This window comes from Seriola lalandi, unplaced genomic scaffold (assembly GCF_002814215.2).
Source record: "Seriola lalandi dorsalis isolate HSWRI2012SDOR001 ecotype SW California unplaced genomic scaffold, Sedor1 jcf7180002054390, whole genome shotgun sequence".
Taxonomy (NCBI): Eukaryota; Metazoa; Chordata; class Actinopteri; order Carangiformes; family Carangidae; genus Seriola; species Seriola lalandi.
This window is the reverse complement of record NW_019524943.1, coordinates 110,180-131,122: the sequence shown is the minus strand read 5'-3', so window position 1 is coordinate 131,122 and position 20,943 is coordinate 110,180. Positions and strand designations below refer to the sequence as shown.

The following is a 20,943-nucleotide window of genomic DNA, read 5'->3' as shown; positions in this document are numbered from 1 at the left end:
ATGCTCCTTCTCCTTCCCCTGGTAATCCCTAAATTGGCACTATTTAATAGCATGTGCCAGATTTACTGTCTTTTGCTCCCACTGCCCCCTTTTGACCGTTTCCCCTCTTCTCTTTCTTTCCTTTTTCCCGTGCTCAAGCACAAACTCTGATTGGCAAAGGTGAACTGATTTTCTGAAATAGTGCTATGTGGCTCAGTGCAAGCCACTTTGTTTATTTCCCATTTACAAAGCCAGGGCTGTGTAGGAATTTTTTTTCAGCACACGTACAGAAGGGAGGGCTACAAGACCAAGATCTGTCTCTTCCTTAATAACATCTCTGCTTCACAGTTAGCCTGCGGCCAGAGAGGCTAACTTTTTAGACTTAAAATGAGTCAGTCTTTATTTTTGTGTACCTGTCTAACTTGCATTAGACTAATCTAACATCAAAATTAAGACACCGAACACCACAGGCCGGCTGAAAATATATTGTGAAACTGGCTCCAGGTTGAATTAGTCTCATTTCTCTCATCTCATGCTAAACTAAACTGCTTAACATGTTAAAAAATTATAACATGGTAGACATCAGCATATTAGGTTGTCATTGTGAGCATGGTACCATGCTGAGTTCAAATCACCATTGTACCAAAGTACAGCCTCACAGAACTGCTAGCATGGCTGTAGACTGTGATTCTTGTTTCTTCGTTGCTTCATGCATTTTAATTGTTAATTTGTTTGACTTTTTTCCTTCTCTCTTCTGTGTCTTGACTACAGGACTGGGTTTTCCTCACTCGCTTCTGCTTTCTCACCGACTTTGGACGTCTGGACTTCCGGTTCCGCTATCCAAAGGTAGGATGACTACATTTTGTGTTTTTGTCTGTATTATGCACTTGTTATCTATTTTTGTTATTTCCATAAGATTTTCCAACTTGGTGCAGCTCTGACAAGTGTTTTGCATTTCTTTTTTCATCATCCCTTCTTTCTTTACTTGACTGTGTTCCTCTCAACAAGTTGTCTTACTTTCTTCCTTTCTTTCATTCCTTCAACTCACCTCATCTAAACCTCTCTTCTCTTCTTCCCCTGGCTGTTCCTACCATCTTTTCCTCTTTTCCTATCCTCTCCTCCTCCTTTTGCTCTTCTCCACTCTATCTTTCTTCCTGTCTGTTTTGTTCTTTTTACCGATGCCTTGCTTTACAGTCTTAGCCTGCAGACTTTGGAAACAGTTTTTGTCGTTTAAATCTCACAAACGTCTCCCTGCCTCCTCTCTGATCTATGCACATCCCACCCCAGCTTTTCTACTAATCTTTTCCTTTCTCACTCTCTCTTCTTCGTGCAGTCTCGCTGCTGTCAGAACATATTGCTCTACTTTGATGACAGTTCTCAGTGGCCAGCTGTGTACAAGAGGCCTGAAAAGGTGAGATACTGACACTCTCTGCATCATGTCTTTTGACAAGCCATTATTAAATAGAAATACAGCTCCATTTGCTAATTTGCATGTCACTGTCGTAATGAAAAAGCCCTGCCACTCCAATTTTGATAATTTTCACATTTTAACATGAACTAAAGGTTCACTCGTGGCTCGTGCTGCTCAGAACACAAACTGTCTCTCTCATTTCCTGAAAAGTTGACATTTTGGAAAAAGCGGCCTCCACTCACAATATGTATTATTGATGATACATGCAGTGATCAAGAGTGGCACAATCCATATTTGTGAGCACAAAGTGAGAAAGTAGAGAGTTCAGCCTGAACTGGTGCTGCACTGCAGAAAATAACAGGAAGAGGAAGATTTTCTGCAATTAAAGTTCTGTTTTCTGGGTCTGAAACCTGTAATACCACCTTTTCAGTAAAGTCCATAAGTATTCGGACAGCGGTACATACGTTCTTGTTGTTTCGGCCCAGTACTCGAACACATTAGATCTTAAAACAGGGATTAAAAGCATAAAATTCTTTCTGTCAACCTTGATTTCAGGATATTTTCATCCAGATTGGGTGAACATCTTGGTAATTAAAACCCTGTTTTTGTCCTTCTGCACTGTTAGAAAATTAGGGGAGTAGATGTACAAAAAAGGGCTATGATTACTCCACTGTTCTCCCAATATGATTGTGAACACCCTCAAATATCCATAAAGCTGAAAGTCAGCACTTCAGCCTCATAGTCATTATTAAATTCCATCTTCTGGAGTACAAAGCTAAAACAATAGAAAATACTTCTTTTACCACACATTTGACTGCACTGTATGCATTTAGAGTAATTCCTACATTTGGTGGGTTCACTGACTCATTCTTCTATCCACAGTCTATGCAGTGTATATTTAACATTTGGTTGAGTCTGTAATTTTAAGTATTTGGTCAGAGATCTTTGGGTTTTAGAGAGAGTGGATTCATGTAATATCAGCCCATCCCTTAGCTATAGGAGGAACATGCATGAATTCTGAATCTGTGTTGTATTTGCATACACTCACTGAGCCCTTTTATTAGGGAGACCTGTATGCCTGCTTATTCATGCAATATACAATTAGCCAGTCATGTGGCAGCAGTGCAATGCATGAAGTCATGCAGATACAAGTCAGGAGCTTCAGTTAATGTTCACATCAAACATCAGAATGGGGAAAAATGTGATCTGAGTGACTTTGACTGTGGCATGATTGTTGATGCCAGATCGGCAGGATCGAGTATTTCTGAAACTGCTGATCTTCTGGGATTTTCACACACAACAGTCTCTAGAGTTTTTCCTCTGAATGGTGGGAAAAACGGAAAACATCCAGTGAGTGGCAGTTCTGCAGACAGAAGCACTTTGTTGATGAGAGAGGTTCGAGGAAAAAGGCCAGACTGGTTCGAGCTAACAGAAAGGCTACAGTAACTCAGATAACCACTTTGACAACTGTTAGGAGCAAAGAAGCATCTCAGAATGAACAACATGTTGAACTTTGAGGTGGATGGGAAGACCATGTCGGGTGTCACTCCTGTCAGCCAAGAACAGAAATCTGAGGCCGCAGTGAGCACAGGCTCACCAAAAGTGGACAAATGAAGACTAGAAAAAACGTAGCCATGTCTGATGAATCTGGATTTCCGCTGAGGCACACAGATGCCGGCTGTGGCTCAGGAGGTAGAGCGGGTTGTCGACTAATGAGAGAGGTTGGTGGTTCAGCTCTTCCAGTCCACATGTCAAAATGTAGCGTAAGGTGCTTTGAGTGGTTGATAAGACAAAGAACGCAGTATGTAAGAGCAGTCCATTCACCATTTACCATGGTAGGGTCAGAATTTGGTGTCAAGAGCATAAATCCATGGACTCAACCTGCCTGGTGTTAACAGTCCAGGCTGGTGGAGGTTGTGGTGGTGTAATGGTGTGGGGAATCTTTTCTTGCTGCACTTTGACCCTCTTAAAACCAGTAAATGGTTTGAACACCTCAGCCTATCTGAGCATTGTTGCCAACCATGTGCCATGTGTCTTCATGGCCACAATCTACCATCTTCTAATGGCTACTTCCAGCATGATACTGCACCTTGTCACAAAGTGAAAGTCATCTCAAACTGGTTTCATGACCATGACAATGAGTACAGTAAACTTGAGTGGCCTCCCCAGTCACCAGACTTGAATCCAGTAGAACACCTTGGAGATGTGGTAGACCAGGAGATTGACAGCATGAATTTGCTGCTGACAAATCTGTATAAATGATGTGACACAGTCAACATTGAGCAGAAACTCAAAGGAAAGGTTCCAACATCTTGTTGAATCCATGCCACAAAGAACTAAGGCTGTGAGCAGTTGGAGGTCCTACCACGTGTGTTGTTTTCTAATAAAGTGCTCAATGTAACATGACTCAGTTGATAAAATCAACATTAAATTGCTTTCACGACCGATGAATAATGTATAATGCAACTGCTTAATAGAGAGACGTAAGTACCATCCACCCACCCACGTTTAATTAGTCCAGTGTTGTTTTATCAACATATAACATCTGATATTGTTTCTTGTGTAGTTAAAATCAAGCCCTTTCTGAATACAAAATGGTTAGAACAGTTATTGGGGTTATGAAATGTTTTGTGGCATAATGTACCATATAGGAAAGTCCATGCTAAAATGCTCTGAGACATTGAAGAGTAACATTCAGCGAATACCTGGCATTTCTTGGACCATGCAGTCACTTTGGGGGTGTATTCTTCTTTTTGCTGACATCTTTTTGACACACAGATGTCACATCACATTGAGGTATTTCCAGTACGGCTTAAAACAGCACAACATTTCTCAGCTCTTAGACAGATTCCAGTGTCAGTTTCCCCAGAATTAAATAGTATGTTCTTCATTTTAGACTCACCATTTTGCACTAATAATTACCAGTCACACAGGGAGAAATCCATCACTGAAGAGACAAAAAAAAAACAATTTTGATTCCAGCAGCTTCAATAGACCAGAATGCAATGCAGACACAATTTCAATGACATTCTGATTACACGCACCTTGCGTTTGTTCTTGCACATATTCTGATTTTGAGTTCACTGTGTCTTCCTCCGTCAGAACTGCTACCAGAAGGAGGCAGTGCTGAGGCCCGAGAACAACCAGGTCATCAACCTCACCACACGCTACACCTGGTCAGGCTGTGTGGTAAGAACGCACACACACACACACACACACACACACACACACACACACATACGTATGCATCCCTCTCTTTAGTGTAAGAAAGCATCCATCGGGCCAAAGTGCCCCCTTATTAACTATGTCTGTTACAGGGAATTATAATATTGTTTTTTATGTTTCTGTCCTTCGTCATAATGTTTTGTTATGCAAAAATGGCATAGAAATATGTAAAAGGAGAAGAAATAGCTAATGGCCTGTAATGTGTTTTTGTAACATTTTACTGATACACACATTTCCAGAGTTTTTGATGCATCTCAGCCAACCAGAAATGTTTTAAAAGATCTGTCTCTCCTGCAACACCTTTTTTTTGTTTGTTTGGTTTTTTTTTTTTCAAATATCCCATTTATCTATTTTTCAATAAGCAACACAACGTGTTTGTTTATCACATTATGAGGTGTGATTGCCAGCATGACTCTGTTGTTGTGGCGGTTAGTGGATCTTGTTGCCACATTTCAGGCTATATTTGGGTGTGAAATATGTTCATATCTTGATGTATCAGGCTCCCACTTGTGATAATTCAGTGTGTCTCTGAGGTAAGGCGTTGCCTTTATGGATAACAACATCCTCTATGCACCCCCTCCCTCCCTGCATTTCCTCTCTCTCAGGTGGAGGGAGACGGGAACGAGGAGGTTCTGAGCTGCGTGGGCGGCCGCAGTTTCCGCTCGGTGAGGGAGAGATGGTGGTACATCGCTCTCAGCAAGTGTGGGGTAAGCACTGACCTCTGACCCGACTGGCTCTGCCTCTCTACTAGGGCGGGTGTACAACCAGGCCATTGCCATGGTTACCACACCTGCGTAGTCACCTTGTTTGTGTTGTACTTTGTTCCAAATAAACAAACATCATCACCACCATCACCATTATCATCATCTTCTGATTTTAATACATAGTTCTAAGTTTTTACAGTCAAGCAACTGATTTCAGGTGCAAGCAGCAGCATCAGATATTAAATGGGAAAACTCAGGCGAAAATATACCAAGCACACCCTGAAGAAGGCTCTGTGGAACGCTGGATGTTTTAAGGCTACTTTTTTTGCTGGCTCCCTATAAATTTTAAATCAACTTGAGCATAATTTTTGTCCCAGTATGTGCTTTCACATTTGAGCATTTTGCACCAGGCTACATTTTACATTCACGAAGTTAAGAAATCTAAATAGGCAAAATGAAAAACTGCAAGTGAATTTAACCCTGTGATTTACAATAGATAGATAGATAGATAGATAGATAGATAGATAGATAGATAGATACATCAATGATTTTCAAAAGCTGTTGTATGTTGCAGACCATCAGATCCCAAATGTAATATAGCTTGTCATGCTAATTTATGTCCAAATGCTACTCGCACCCTTGCGCCCTAAACTCATTACATGTTACAGCTGATCTTGTATCGGTACATCTGTCTCTGAATTGCCCCTGGACACTGTGAAGCGCTTTATCTCTCCCATTCCACGGTGTTTCTGCACCAAAGCACAGAGACGCTTAATTTGCAACTCTCTTCTTAAACTGTGCTAAACATGCCTTACAAGGGCTGCACTGTAGCCTATTGATTCGCTAGCTTCAGGGACTTTTAAGCATTGTCTTGTTTTATAATGGGACTCAGTGTTGTGCTAATGGTGTGCCGGGAGAAAACAAGCCAAGTAGCAGCTGCGATGTGTATTCTGTTCATGTGAGTCTGGACTGGGGCACATGAGCTCGTATAATGATAGCTCTGCTCAGTGATGATACATCCACCTACACCGAAGGCTTCAGTCAAGGACTAATACCAGGAATTGGTGTGCGGGCTGTTGTTGTTGTTGTTGTTCTTGGTTTTCTATGTGTGCGGTGTTCTTATATTTTTGAAAGTAGGTGAAGAAAAGAGTGAATACATAAGAATATCTGCTGGATGTGTATCACTGTAAGCCTGCCTGCCTACTCTGGGTGACACCAGTGTCATGCTCCTGGTCATGATTCAGTGTTTGAGCAATCATGCCTTTCCGTTTGTTTTGGGGGGAGTGCTGGCTGAAGAGGGATATGATTAGAAGGGATGCTTCCTGCGGAGTGTGGTCTAGTGTCACGCCAGCGTCCGCTGATGGACACGCTGCCTAATGCTGTTGGACTCAAGTATAAAAGCTCGTCCCTGCTCCCAGGGACATATGCATGCATCGCCCCGCGGCCAATTTCCACCTCCCATCCCTTGTCGCTCGCCTTCTTGCTTCCCTTTCGCTTGCACACCTCTCCGTCTTTCCTACCTCTGTCGCTCACAATCTTTGGCTACGTCCTGCTTTGTTTCAACTCTCTGTCACCAAGCTGTGACGAGCTCCACGCCATTTCATATTTACTTCTCTGTCTCCTGCTTCTCTCTGTCAGCCTGTCTCTAATTGTGTTTTTCCTCTCCATCTCGCCATCTCACTGGTCTCATTTTCTTTGCCTTCTGCTCATTCCGTGCATTTTTCCCAACACCCTCACTTTTATCTGCCACGACATATTTTCCTCTTTGTTCCTGTTTCTCTCTCTTCCAGCTTTCATGTACTTTGCATCTCAGTCTTTACCTGTGCTGACATGCGTCTAAATCTATATCAACTCATAAGCCCTTAAAACCAGAGGATGCTTACTCTCAATCCCCAGATGTACTCGCCTGCATGAAATGGTAAAATATGAGGCTGATCGTTATTTAACATTACCTAACAATTTCACTTGATTAATTATTGCAGGAAATCTGGAGGCATCAAATAATCATTATTTCATCAGGGGAAACAGTCATTATAAATAAAATTCAGGTCATCGCAAATTACAGAGCAGACAACCTCTGGCAGTCAGGATGAAGGTTTTTCAGACAAATAAATTGTCAGGAACCAAAGATCACTAAAATTAGCAGGTTTGAATGATTTTTCTTCTCCTGCATATGAAACATAGTTATCCATTGATAAATAGTATTTCACTTTAAAAAAAAAAAAACTTTCCTTGTCATATATTTACCGTACTCTGCAGCCAAGCTCTAATTACATCCGTGTGTCAGTATAAAGCCAAGAAGTTTTAAACAGGCAAAAATAGCACACATATCTCTGGTGTTGCCTTTCACAAAACTCTTTTGATGAGTCGAGGTAACAGAAGTCTAGAACTAATTAGACGCCATTAATTGAAAATAGACTGAAAACAGAACAACTCAATAACATGGTTTCATTGCATCGACCCCAGCAACTGTTGTCTGAGTTTTAGTCTACAAGGCGTTTATTCTTGTGGTCTTTAAAACAGAAGTGGAGAAATGGAGAAGCTTTGAATGGCTGTAATCAACTACTGCTTTATTATGCAGAGCAGAACTGCTGTTAATGAAACAAAATTACCCCAGTAGGGAACCACGGAAGAGCTGAAATTATACCGGCTGTTAATGAGTGCACGCCACTGAAATGGCCAAAATTTCTCAGCTTTCAACTCGGCCAGGTGATTCATCTTTTATAGAAGAACCACAGCAGAAACGCAGCCACGTCTACTGTACTTGGTTCAGGTCTGTCACAAAAAATGCAATCTGTATCTCTCATTAAGACTGGCAACACAGTCACATACAGGAGGATCCTTATCGTATCCTGCTGTGTCAGATAGGGAGCCAGTTTGCACTCGCACTTCTTTAGTGTAACAAATAAGAAATAATAACATATTTGACAATGTTTGGAGTCTTTTGGGAGATTCACCCTTTTATAGGAAATAAACAGACCTGAGGATTTGAAGATTGTGTTGCTCACAGTGGGAACCCAAAGTGCAAAATTATGCTAGCATATTTGTACACTATATTTGTTAGTACTGCTAACATTTATTTTCATTATCAGCTACAGTAATCATTTATGTGCTGATTAGTTTTTTTTTTTTCTTAATTAACCTTTTTTTAAATGTAAATAGGGAAATGAACCTCTGTTTTCCTCAGAGCAGAATGTGATGCACTGAAAATGCTCGTTTTGTCCAAGCAACACTTCACAACACAAATGGCTGCAATCGAGAAGCTGGGATAAAGAAGCATTTGGCACTTTTGCTTGAAAAATATCAATTATCAAAATAGTTGCTGATTGTTTTTCTATTGATCAACTAATCATTTCAGTTGATAATTGGTTAAGCACTATTCTACTGGCCAGAAGTATGAGGACATGGATGTACTCCTGCTTTAGGGCTGTTTTTCATGCTCTTGTCCCCTTATCATATTGATTACAGCAAATAATTACATTTTAGGCGATTGACTGTTGGTTGTAGCAACAGTATGGGGTTTCATGTTTCAGTGTGAGAATTCCCTGATTCAAGTGTGGTCCTTTTTTTTAAAAATGGTTTTCTGAGTGGTTGAAGCATTTGACTGGCCTGCACAGAGCCCTGACCTCAGCCCTGTTGAAGAATTTTGGAATGAACTGGAGCAGTGCCCATCCTCACTAAAACTTCAAATCCCTGTTCTGAAATCCTGTGGTTCGACTCCCAGAAGTGTAGAGGCTGTTATAGCAGCATATTAAAGAGACACTTCACCTATTTTACACGACAAGGTCAATTTACTCGTTGTAGTTAGTGTTACACAGCCTGTGAAAACAGTTGTATAATGTCTGTGGCTGTGAAGTGCCTACAAGTTAGGATGTCTTGGCCTCTGCTGCTTCAATTTTGACCAGTCTGTTAAAAGAAATTCTGTCTTGTCTATCAGCTTAATGGAAGTGCAATATTAAATTACCCCACCAATGCCCATGGTTTTGGAATGGCATGTTAAACAATCATATATGGGCATAATGTTCAGGTGTACCTAGCTGACTGTGTACACTATATTTTCAGAGGAACACTCAACTATAAGCCGTAACCAAACACTTATATTCCAGAGATGAGATCCACGCTCTCGAAAGATTCTCAGAAGTCCTTTTAAATGAAGTTATCAGCAGCTCTGGGGAGCACATGATGTACAAGACTGCACAGACATTTTCGTGAGAAAATCTTCAGTGTGTGATGTATCAGTACAGCATATCAGAGGGGGATGCTTTTTACACATGAAACTCGCATGTAACCGCCCAAAAAATATCCAGTGACACTCTGTCTGTCCTGCAGATGGAGAAGCGCCGCTGTGAAGTGCAACTTCTTTCCTGCATCCATCTCTCTCTCTCTCTCTCTCTCTCTCGCTCTCTTGCTCTCTCTCTCTCTTTCTCTACAGTTACTCTTTTCTCTTCATTCTGGCCTCCCCTCTACCTGCTTTTTTAACTTTCTCCCTCTCTACATCTATCACTCTCTTTATCTCCGTCCCCCCGCTCTTTGTGTCTGTATTGATTTTTGTGGCAGTGAACGCTCCATGCTTTTCGCCCTTTTTGATAGAGGGAGTGAGATGGAGTCTCAGGCTGCCGAATGAAATCAAAGTCCTTTTTTTTCCTCCCTCTCCCTTTTCCCTCACTCCAGCGAAACAAGCGCGAACTCCATCAGCTTTGAACTTGTGTGTGTGAAATGAGCTCTCTGTGCTCTGATTGTCAACCCATCTCTGTCCCCTTTCTCTTGTTCTCTATTCCCCATCCTTCTTTTCTCTCACCTTCCAAATTCTCCTCAGTTTGACACTTTTGTGTGACAGGCAAAAATTTACACCATTCCCACGGTGGTTTACCACACAGGTATGTTAATTTTCTCCATAGTGTTCCTCTGTTCCTGTATGTTTACAAATCCAAATATTCTCTCTGTGCTCTCTTTCATAACATTTCAACGCACCACGCTTATTTCAGCAAGCAATACATAATTATGATAAGTCTAACAAATAATTGATAAGTGTGTCACAGTAACTATTAATAATTAACAATGAGAATACTCTTCATTAAATCAGAGAAAACAGTTGCTATGGATATGATCATCCATCCATCCATCTTGTTAATCTAGGTCATCTTCACATTGGCAGCACAGTAAGCAGAGCAGCCTAGATTCTCAACCAACTTCCTCCACATACCTGGGGGATCCTGAGGCACTTCCAGGCCGGTTTGGAGACCGAGTGACGATATGGCACAATTACACCGAGCAGCTAAACCACCAGAGTGTCTGTCCCCAAGGAGGATTTGGTTGTTTCCTCCTCCTTTTAACAGGAAAGGTTAAAAGAAATCTGGACAATGTTATTTAAACTTAAAGCTGTGCTCGGCTGGGTTGTTTTGTCTTTTTGGTTATTACACCCCCATCTCGTCAAACTAAATCACAACATTGTGCTGCCACATAGAAGTCAGATGCTGTAAATTCAGCCCGCTCCTCTCACATGACAATCTGGTGTGAATAATCGACTTCAATGGAAAATTTCTGCTGCAGAAAGTGATGAATCACTGAGCTTAGAAAAGCAAAACTGTCTCATGATCTGCAGCAAGTGAACGACGAGCAAGATGTTTTTCATCATGATCGCGCGGAGGTGCCACATGGTTTCAGGGTGTTGTGATTTACATAGGGCAATATATCAGACATCCTCAGGGGTTTTAATTTTCCTAATTTAGTGGTACTGTAGTGTAATGTAACTTATATTTTAGGTTTTTCCGGTCTTAAAAGCAGAATTATTTATTGTATGACGGATGAGAAATAAAGGCTTCTACTTGCTTAGTCATCATATCAACATTATTAATAGGGAAGGGCGCCACACCTCAATACTTTTGTGATGCCAACAAGTAGCAGTGAGTATCAGTATCTGCCAAAAATTACCAAAAGCTGGCCTCACGTCTTCTCACATTTTGTACTCTACCTGTTATTTTAGATAGATCGAGATTTAAATTACAATTTTTGCAACGTCTTGAATGGCTGTTTAATTTTTGAGAACTTTGGTTTCTTGTTGAATAACAAAAAAGGGTTTTGTTGTTATATGTTCACAGGTAAAGTTTGATTTTGTTATTGCTTCTAGGCTAATTCTGACAGCTTAATGCAAAGATAGAGAATGACATCATGAAACCAAAAAATGTAAAATATACAGTACATTTTTCCCCTTGGTTTGTTTTTCAAGAAGAACTTTAGCACATAGACTTGCGGAGCTACTATGTATGCTGTAGCAGCGAAAAAAAATATTTTCAGTTGGACTTGAATGATTTCCCATTTTTTCTCATGCGTAAATATTCCATGAATGTTCCAGTATTCATATTCAAAATATCAACACACTATAAATATTTATTTCGGGTATAACAATTCTGAAACTGAGACCAAACTGCGATACAAACTCCCCCGATACCGTGTCGCATGGAAAAAGGAACCACTATACACCCTTGGGCTAGCAACCCTGAGGTTACAGAGCCCCAGTCACATTCAAGTCAGCAGTGTGGGAACATGTTGGTTATCTCCTACCCCCCAAAAACCATCCCAAAAAAAAAAAGGAATGAAATAAACCATGGATTTGGAGAAATGCTACTACCCCTAATATGTACGCATCGATACTGTTTTAATAATGTGATTGTGTCAGTATTGCTCTGCTCTGATTAAATTCCTTCAGTTTCAAAATACTCAGGCCGTCTGGGTGATCCAGCACTCTGAGGTTCATACAGTTAAACTGTAAAATGCTGGTCAAGCTATCATCCTTTTCCTCTACAAAAAGGTCCTGTAGGTCTTATTGTTAGCTTTATAATGAAAAAGATGGCTATCATAAAGAAAAGTCTTAAAGCCTTGTTACTGCTCTTTGCTCTTTAGGGTCCTCAACCTGCAGAAGTTTCCACTGCAGTTTTAAGCATTAATGTATATTTTGTACAGATCACAAAGCCTGTAACGATGTAAGAGAATGAATGTTTAATCTCACCTGCCCTCTCTCTCTCTCTCTCTCACTCTCTTCCTCTCTGTCTTGTTTGTGTCCCCCCCCCACCCCCTCGCAGGGCGATGGCTTGCAGCTGGAGTACGAGATGAAACTGACCAATGGCCAGTCTTTCTGGACGCAGCATTTCTCTGCAGATGAGTTCGGTAAGAGTGATTAGACAGAAAGAGAGAGATTATGGAATGAATCGCTGATGGCACAAGCCAACACCACTTAGCACGGCCAATAAAGCACACTGAACTGAACAAATTACAATAATGAAGGGACGGCTGGATGAATTAATGATGATAGATGAACTGAAAGGAAGGGATGAAAAGAAGAAGAGACCCAAGTAGCTTCTAAATGAATTATTCCTACATCTCCAATGCTCTCTCTCTCCTACTCTACATGTAGGGTAACTCTCTCTCTCTCTCTCTCTTAACTAATCCAGTATCCCCATCACGTACCTGCCTCTCTGTATTTTTCATTCTTTCCTTTTTCCTTTTTTTCGTACCTTAATTGTCCCCTCTCTTCTTCACCTTGATATTTTCTGAACCTCATTGACTCCTTTACTTTCAGATTTAGATTCCTCCTTCACTTTTGTACCTTTTTTGCTCCTTTTCTTGTCTTTCTCAGATTTTTCTGTTGCATTAATTATTCTTCTTTCCTTCATCTTCTTCCTCCAGGAATCCTGGAGACAGACATCACGTTCCTGGTCATATTCTCCATGGTGTTCCTCCTCTCCTGCTACTTCGCCTGTAAGTACTGTCTTTTCCACTTACTGTATCACTTTATCTCCATCTTCCTGGAGCCAGTTTATTCTGACTTTCAAAGCCCACAGCAGTCATTAAGAGGCTCTTCTCTTCAGACCTGTTACAAAATCTACATGTTTTCTTGATGGAATAGGAGTAAGTTCTCGTGTTTCCTCAGATAAGTAAAGGTGGAGCATGTGCCTATTTTCTCTTGGGGCCGGGACTTTGTCAGAGCAGAGCACGAGCTACACAGATGCAGGAGTGAGAGGATGGCGAGCATTGGGTTCAGTTTTCGTGTGAAAGGTAAACGGTTGAGTGGAGAAGGCAGCAGTAGCCTTAACGTTAGGGATGCGAGTTTGTCGCGTGAAAGTCACTGTGAAATAACCTTCGGCCGCCGAGAACAACAGCTCCAAAGAATGACTCGCTTCGTGTGAGGTTTTCAGTTCATTGTTAAATTACAAAAAAAATAAAACTTTTTCTTCTCAGATTGTTTCTTTTGAGGGATGTTTAGATGCCTGAAGATGAAAGGTGTCGAGTATTCCATGGAGAAAAACAGCTAAAATTAAAAGACAATCTTAGGTGTAAGAAATATTTTGTTCTTTTCCATCCGTTTCAACCCTTTGGGACAACACTGGGCGGGGGTCCAGAACCTCAGGCTGGAAATCACTGCTCGAGCGCTCCAGTACCTTGACATGTAAATAGTTTTAGTTTTATAGGCCCAGATTTTGAGATCTGTTTCTGCAATATACTGGGAGTGAATAAAAGTTTTTTTTGTTTGTGCTGCCCACAGCACTGAGAAAATGTTGAAAAATTTGGCAGCAGCATCATCCTCACAGGATTATTGTACAGGGACTATTTTTTTTTCAAAAACCAAAGACTGTGGAATATTAACAGTAATATAGCTGCTGTTTCCGGAAAGAAATATTGCTATTAAATGTATTGTAATGTAGTTTTTTTGAGCATCACAAAGAAAAAATTACTTCACCTTCATTGTTTTGGTGTTGAGGCTCATATCTCAAAATCTGGGCGACTAAAACCAAAACTATGCGCATGACTAACAATCTCAAGAAAGGCTCTGTTCAGTAGCTGCTCTGTTTTGCTGGAATCACACCATCTTCCACAGCAGATGGACTTGGCCAGTTGTTGTGGAATTGCAAATTATCAAGTTTGTCTCTTCCAGATCAGCTATTAAATGGACCATGTGGTGAACTTGTTTTCTCAGCAGCCTTTAAATGAATTAACTCCAGCACAGTCATCCAAGAGTTGTGTAGTTAAATGCCTCCAAAACTAATTCACCTATCTAGACGTGTTCTGTAGTGCACCGGTCGGATTCCCATGTGCTGTTATTTAAATGGATGGGTATTGGGCAAATGTATCCTTTTCTCTGCTTGCCTTACTGCAGAGGACTAAAGCTACGTAATAAGGTGCAAATACATCTTTTGAGTCTTGGATTCTGCTGAAATCTTATGGTGATTTTATGCAAGTTGGGAGAAGGCTTTGAATGAACTGCTGTATCTTATTCACCATGTGTATGTTGCTCCTGCCAGCTTCGTTGGAGTGCACACTGACACTGACAAATTTGAATTTTATTGGGTCTGAGTTTTATACATTTACATGAGTCAAATCAAACAAGGGACATAAAAAATAACACAGGAACCTGTTGTACGAGTAGAGGAAAGGGGACTTTTTATCTACCTCTACCTAAATGATATAAAACAATATCTCAAAAATATCAGCAGATAATGAAAGAAAGGGAAGGTTTTAAAGGTTATGATATTAAACATTGAAGTTGGAAGAAAGCGAGAGAATTTTTTTTTTTCGGGAGGAATGTTCCTTTAGCAGCCACCGTTCTAGCAGCACTTGACCGGCCAAGCCTGTGGTTGTACAGGGCAGCCGTGAGTGTGTGAGGATGTTTATGATCTCTCCTGCACCTCTAAATTTTCCCCCAGGCCACTGCTGTTTGTAGGAGTGTTTTCGCAGTAAAATTGCCTGCTTAAATACACATTAACAATATTTCCTCTCAGATTAGGGACAGAGAGTGGAGGACGTATAAGGCCTCATCTAGAGACGGGCATCACAAGATGGATGCATACTAATGGTCGCTCCCCTCATTTGCCGGGCCCATTCCCTTGTTCTTTCATTTTCTTCTCTTACTCTCAGTACCTCTCTCGCTCTCCTTCACCATCTGTTAGCATATCTCCATCCTTTTTATCTCACACACACACACACACACACACACACACACACACACACACACATACACACTTTCATCACCTCGATCTCATTCTTGTTTTTTTTTTTTTCCTCTGCAGACAATCTGAAGGGAAGACAGCTTCTTCACACAACCTACAAAATGTTTATGACGGCGGCAGGTGTGGAGGGTGAGAGCTTCTGTCCTGAGCAGACACACACACACACACACACACACACACACACACACACACACACACACACACACACACACAGACGCTGCATAACACACACACATTATGCCACACACACTCAAGACGACAATGAGCCTCTCGCATGGCTGCAGCATCTCATACCATAATCCCCTCTTCAAGAGCCAAGATATTATCACCCTTATTAGCCTATGAATAGGAACTATTGCAAACAGCCGTGCTGTGCCACAGTGTTCAGTGGAGCATGCTGTTACTGACGAACACCCCCTCACTCTTTTCATCCCATCCTCTCCTCTCCTTTCTCCCCCCCCCCTTATCTCGCTTTCTTCCTCCTCACTTGCTTGTCCCTTCCACAAATCCCTTCTCGATTCTCCTGCCATCCCTAAATTCCCTTTCTCCCTCTCATCCCACTTCACTCAAGCCTTCTGCTCCTTTTTCATCTCCTTTTATCAATTCCTCTTCTGTCTCACTCTTCTTCTCCCCGTTTGTCTCCACCCCCCTCCTTTCACTTTCCACGTTATCATCTCTCTGTCTCTTCTGTTTATCTTTTCTTTTACTTCCTCTCTCTTTCATCTCCTTCTCTTCGCCTTCTTCTTCTTCTCCCGCCACTTTCCTCCCCTCCTCTCCCCTCCCCTTCTCTTATTTCCCCGTTTCTCTCCTCCTGCCATCTTTTCCATTTGACAGTGCTCAGCCTGTTGTTCCATTGTGTCTACTGGGGCCTGTATGCGAGAGATGGAGTTGGCAACGGTAGCCTGAAAATACTCGGTGAGTTCTTCTCCTGCATTGGCGACCGACTGACTGACTGGCTGGCTGACTGACTGATTGACTGGTTAACTGACTGATTGACTGACTCACACTGCCTCTGCGCTGAAAAATCACTCAGCCCGATCAGAATGAACGAGTGGTCGATAATGGATGCGTGTGCAAGTGAAGAGCTGTAATAGCTGGTTTGACAAGATCATGCATGATTTTGTGTGACCATGTATGTGTGTGTGCGCGTGTGTGTGCACGCATATGTGTGTGTGTGTGGTGACCTGATTTTATCTTTCCCCTCTGATATTACAGATTCGGAAACCACAACCTAATTACCCCCTCTGTCTTCTTTCTCACTTTCTGTCTCTCTCCATCTCTGTCTGTCTCCAGGGAAATTACTGTTCTCCGTCAGTTTCTTGGTGTTCCTTCTGATGCTCATATTGTTGGGCAAAGGTTTCACTGTCACCAGGTGGGGGGTTTTCAGTTTTTATGCAGCTTATATGTGTGTGTGTGTGTGTGTGTGTGTGTGTGTGTGTGTGTGTGTGTGTGTGTGTACATGTATTTTGTTTGAGCCCTATATGTATCTCTGTTTGTGAAAGCCCTCTCACCTTGTTGCGGGATGTGTTTATGCTGCCACTGTCTCTCACTGTCAGGCCTCGCTGTCACAGTCATAACACTATCTCATCTCATGACAATGTTAGGTGTCAGTCAAAAAGTCAGTTAGTACGCTGGCTCGGATAGTGTGGATGAAAGCATGATGCATCTGGGGGATGTGATAGATGGATGCTGCTCTGGTGTGAACTTCATGTTGTGTTTTTATGTGTAGTTGAAGGGTGACCTTTGCCTCAAGAACCCAGCTGACAGTTTTTTTTTTTTGATTCACTCACTTCTTTTCCTGTAAAGCTTTGTGAACATTTGCTTGGGACAGGCCTTTCAGATACTGCACGAGTGCTCTCCATAGCTGGAACATCAACGTGTATCCATCTTACACGTGACTGGATGAATGCCCCCACACTCACCTGGCTTGTCATTGCCTTTTCTAATTTTCCATTGCCAGCTTCAAATTCTAGTTGTCAGACTTGGAAAAACATACCAGCTGCTCTTGAAATGTTGTTTAAATTTTCTGCCAATATATCCCCAGAAGTCGCTTTCGGAGTCAGTTTTATGTGAGGAAAGGGCCTCGCAGTGCACAATCAACAGCTTGTTAAATTGCAGTTCAGAGGGATTTTGAGCTTAAGTGGTGGTGAGTCATCACCTAAACTACAGCTCATAGTTTGAAGATTGGTCCTGCTTTAGGTTCAGTGGAATCAGTGTGGATATTTTCCAGACTGAACTCATGAAGTGAAAACTGATCTTGCAAGATTTAAGATGGCTTTTTCGACTCTAGGATTACATCATCCTTGGGGTTCAGAAGACTCTGTGAGCTCTTGTACTTATTAAACCCTCTTAAAACCCCAGTGAATGAACTCAAAACCGCATTACCATCAAGCTTAAAACATGGCTGTTTATCTGCAGTGACTGATAAGTTGACAGTTTTGAGATAACTATCCAACAACTTTGATATGTGTCTCTGGTGTGAATGGTGATGAATTACTCTGAGCAAAAGGATGTTTGAAATGCTGATGAAGGCTTAGCGCTGAAATGCTTCTGTTTGTTGACTGCAAATAAAGAAGCATTAATTTCTGCTTTCGTGAGGGCGGACAGTCTTTTTCACAGTCTGCCGCGTCCGTGAGTCCGCAGCCATTTTATATTTATACAGCTCAGAATTGAGCACACCAGTCCTTTGTGCTGTTGCATAGCTGCTTTTAGATTAAACTGACTTTGCTTCAGTGTAAAGAGCCAAATGGTAGTTTTTCTGTGTGTGTATGTGCGTGCGTGTGTGTGTGTGTGTGCATGCGTGTGTGAGTTTGTGTGCGTTTCACTGCGCACCTGCATCCTTCCCACCCATATGTGTATCTCTATCAAGTGTGTGTGTGTTTGTTTCTTTCTTATCTTCTATATCTTCTGACTTGTGTGCGACCTCTGACCCTCTTGGTTTATCCACGTGTCAGGGCGAGGATCAGTCACAGTGGCTCGGTGAAGCTGAGCATCTATATGACAGTCTACACAATCACCTACGTCATCCTCTTCATCTACGAAGCTGAGGTACATACATACGCGCAATACATTCTCCGCACTGCAATATAGTCAACACTGGGGCAGCAAGTAGTAATTATCTCTATTATTGATTAATCTATTGATTTTTTTTTTTATTTTTTTTTTTTCATGGAAAAAAATTGAAAATTTTAAATCAATTACATCTGATGCCTTTTTAAATTGTACAACAGTCCAAAATCCAAAGATATTCAATTTAGAAATATATAAAACAGAAAAACGTATTTGAGAAGCAGTAACAAGACAGTGTTTGGTATTTTTATTAAATTATTTTAACAATTGATCCTACAAGAGAATAAATGATTTAAAATATTCATCAATTATCAAATTCATATAAAATGTGTTGATCGATTTACTTGACTACTTCAGCTCTAATCAACACCTATCACCCATCCTTCACTTTCCTCACTAACAACCACAAGAGTTGTTATGTAGGATTTTCTGTAAGTATGAGGTGCCAGCTTGGAAATGAAATGCCTAAATGTGTGAACTAGAATTTTGAGGTATTACAGATGGCAGGGAATTGATGAATGGAAAATCTAAATGAACTTTTCTTTTCACTAGAGCTGAAAATTAATTTCATATCAATTTTTCTTTAATGCCAAACATTCACTGACGGCAGCTTCTCAAATGTGACGTTTTACTGCTTTTCTGTGTATATTGTGAAAAATGAAAAATATATCTTTTTTGAAACACTGAACAAACAGAACAATATGAAGACATCATCTTGGACTCTGGGAAACTGTGATTGGCATTTTTCTTTATTGTCTGACACTTTATAGACAAAGATGAATTGGTTAATTTGGGAAAATAATTGCCAGAATTATAAGCAGTGAAAATAATCTAGGGGCAGCCCTAATTTTCACACTAATAAAATCGTCTGTACACTAGTCACCAACAGCGAAGTCTGCTGCAGCTCAGTTGCTTTGCAGTTTAAATTCATATCTCAGCTAGTAAAACATGTCAACACTTCCAAGTTCTGCCTCTTCAGATGTGATTTGAAAGCAGCATCTGAATTATGCCCGAGATGACTGGGTTCAAGCTTCCTGATTGACAATGCTGGACACAGTGTCTGCACTCATATTGTATTATTGCTCTCCTCTGCTTTTTTAATAACCTCATAAATATTCATGGGAGAGTTGGGCGCACAGATCAACGTGGGCTGTAATAGCTTTTTCTGTCAAGTCACCCATTACACTGATACATTGCTAATTATGAATATGCATAAAGTCCATTTTACAAAAAAATATATAGAAACTCCTTGATGAGTTACAAATTACGGATCCTGACAGGAACAAACAGGCGACTCCCAACAACAAACACAACAAAAGAGAACTGCACTACTTACTCCTCCACCTGAGATAATGAATCTTAGATCAGTAATTGTTTCTTTAAGGTTTCCTTGGAGTGGAAAGTGAAACTGTTGTCTCTATGTTGTGTGTGCGTGAAGACGGAAACAGATTTCAGCAGCTATGATGTTGAGCATATGAGCTTATGAATTAATAACAGCCTCAGGAGTGGTACAGCTACATACATCTCTGCATACTGCAGAGGCTTCAGCACAGTCAGATGTAATGATGGCACATTTAGGGACAGTGGATTACAGTCTTTGAATACAGCATGGTAATGACCCAGTGGGAATAGTGCAGTGGAAGTATCTGTGCTATATTTAATGCTGGAGCCTATAGCCATCTCTCTCACTGCAATATGTGGATCTGAAGCAGTGTAATTTATCTGCCGCCTGCCCTCTTACATGGTCCCTGCTATTAAAGAGCTCAAAACTCAGGGGAGCTCCAGCTAAAAATATGCCAAACTAGGTTACAATTGGGAGTGAAATGAAGAGTGTTCGTGGTCCAGGCCTGCAGTCGAGAATCCGACAGGCTCTGGTTGCCTGGTTGGATCCCAAGAAGCTCCATGCCAAGCAGTCAGACCTATGCATTATGTAGCAAGGGTAACCCTGTATGGCCAACGCTATCCAGTCACTGGACTGTAAAATGCAATCTAGCATCCGCAGATGCACGCACACGTGACACACACACACACACACACACACAGATATAGACACACACACACGCACTCACACACACACACGATGACCTAGTTGTGGAGAAGAAGTGTCAATGTCAAAGACTCGCACAGAATGCTACAAGCTGAGCTTTGGCTCTGTCATCACAGCGCATCAGCCGAACCATGAGCAATCTATCTCAGTAATTAGGGCACAGACTACAACGTGAAGCCAAGCAGATAGACCTTTCTTTTCTACTTTGTGTAAAAGTTTAGCTTGTTTAGTGCGTGTGTGTTTGTGTTTGTGTGTGTGTATTAATTTTGGCTTGACTTCTCATTTCCCTGTGGCAGTTCTTTGACCCAGGTGAAGTGTTGTATGCCTACGACAGCCCTGCAGGTTACGGACTGATGGGCCTGCAGCTGCTGGCCTACGTGTGGTTCTGCTACGCCGTGCTGGTCTCTCTGAAACACTACCCAGAGAAACAGCCTTTCTACGTCCCTTTCTTCACCACATACACACTATGGTGAGACCTGCTTACCCCCCCCCCACACCCACACACCC

The 20,943-nt window shown here is 41.4% G+C and overlaps 1 protein-coding gene across 1 annotated transcript in view; it reads left to right on the top strand.

The window, feature by feature from the left end:
• The window catches only part of tmem145 (transmembrane protein 145), a 38,555-nt gene that overhangs the window by 10,747 nt on the left and 6,865 nt on the right, over nucleotides 1-20,943 (top strand). The window contains exons 2-12 of the mRNA XM_023409354.2: nucleotides 751-825; nucleotides 1,313-1,390; nucleotides 4,493-4,579; nucleotides 5,221-5,322; nucleotides 12,399-12,483; nucleotides 13,003-13,074; nucleotides 15,381-15,449; nucleotides 16,155-16,235; nucleotides 16,614-16,692; nucleotides 18,275-18,368; nucleotides 20,733-20,905. Coding sequence (XP_023265122.1) covers nucleotides 751-825; nucleotides 1,313-1,390; nucleotides 4,493-4,579; nucleotides 5,221-5,322; nucleotides 12,399-12,483; nucleotides 13,003-13,074; nucleotides 15,381-15,449; nucleotides 16,155-16,235; nucleotides 16,614-16,692; nucleotides 18,275-18,368; nucleotides 20,733-20,905 — 995 coding nt within the window. The remainder of the gene's footprint in view (nucleotides 1-750; nucleotides 826-1,312; nucleotides 1,391-4,492; nucleotides 4,580-5,220; nucleotides 5,323-12,398; nucleotides 12,484-13,002; nucleotides 13,075-15,380; nucleotides 15,450-16,154; nucleotides 16,236-16,613; nucleotides 16,693-18,274; nucleotides 18,369-20,732; nucleotides 20,906-20,943) is intronic.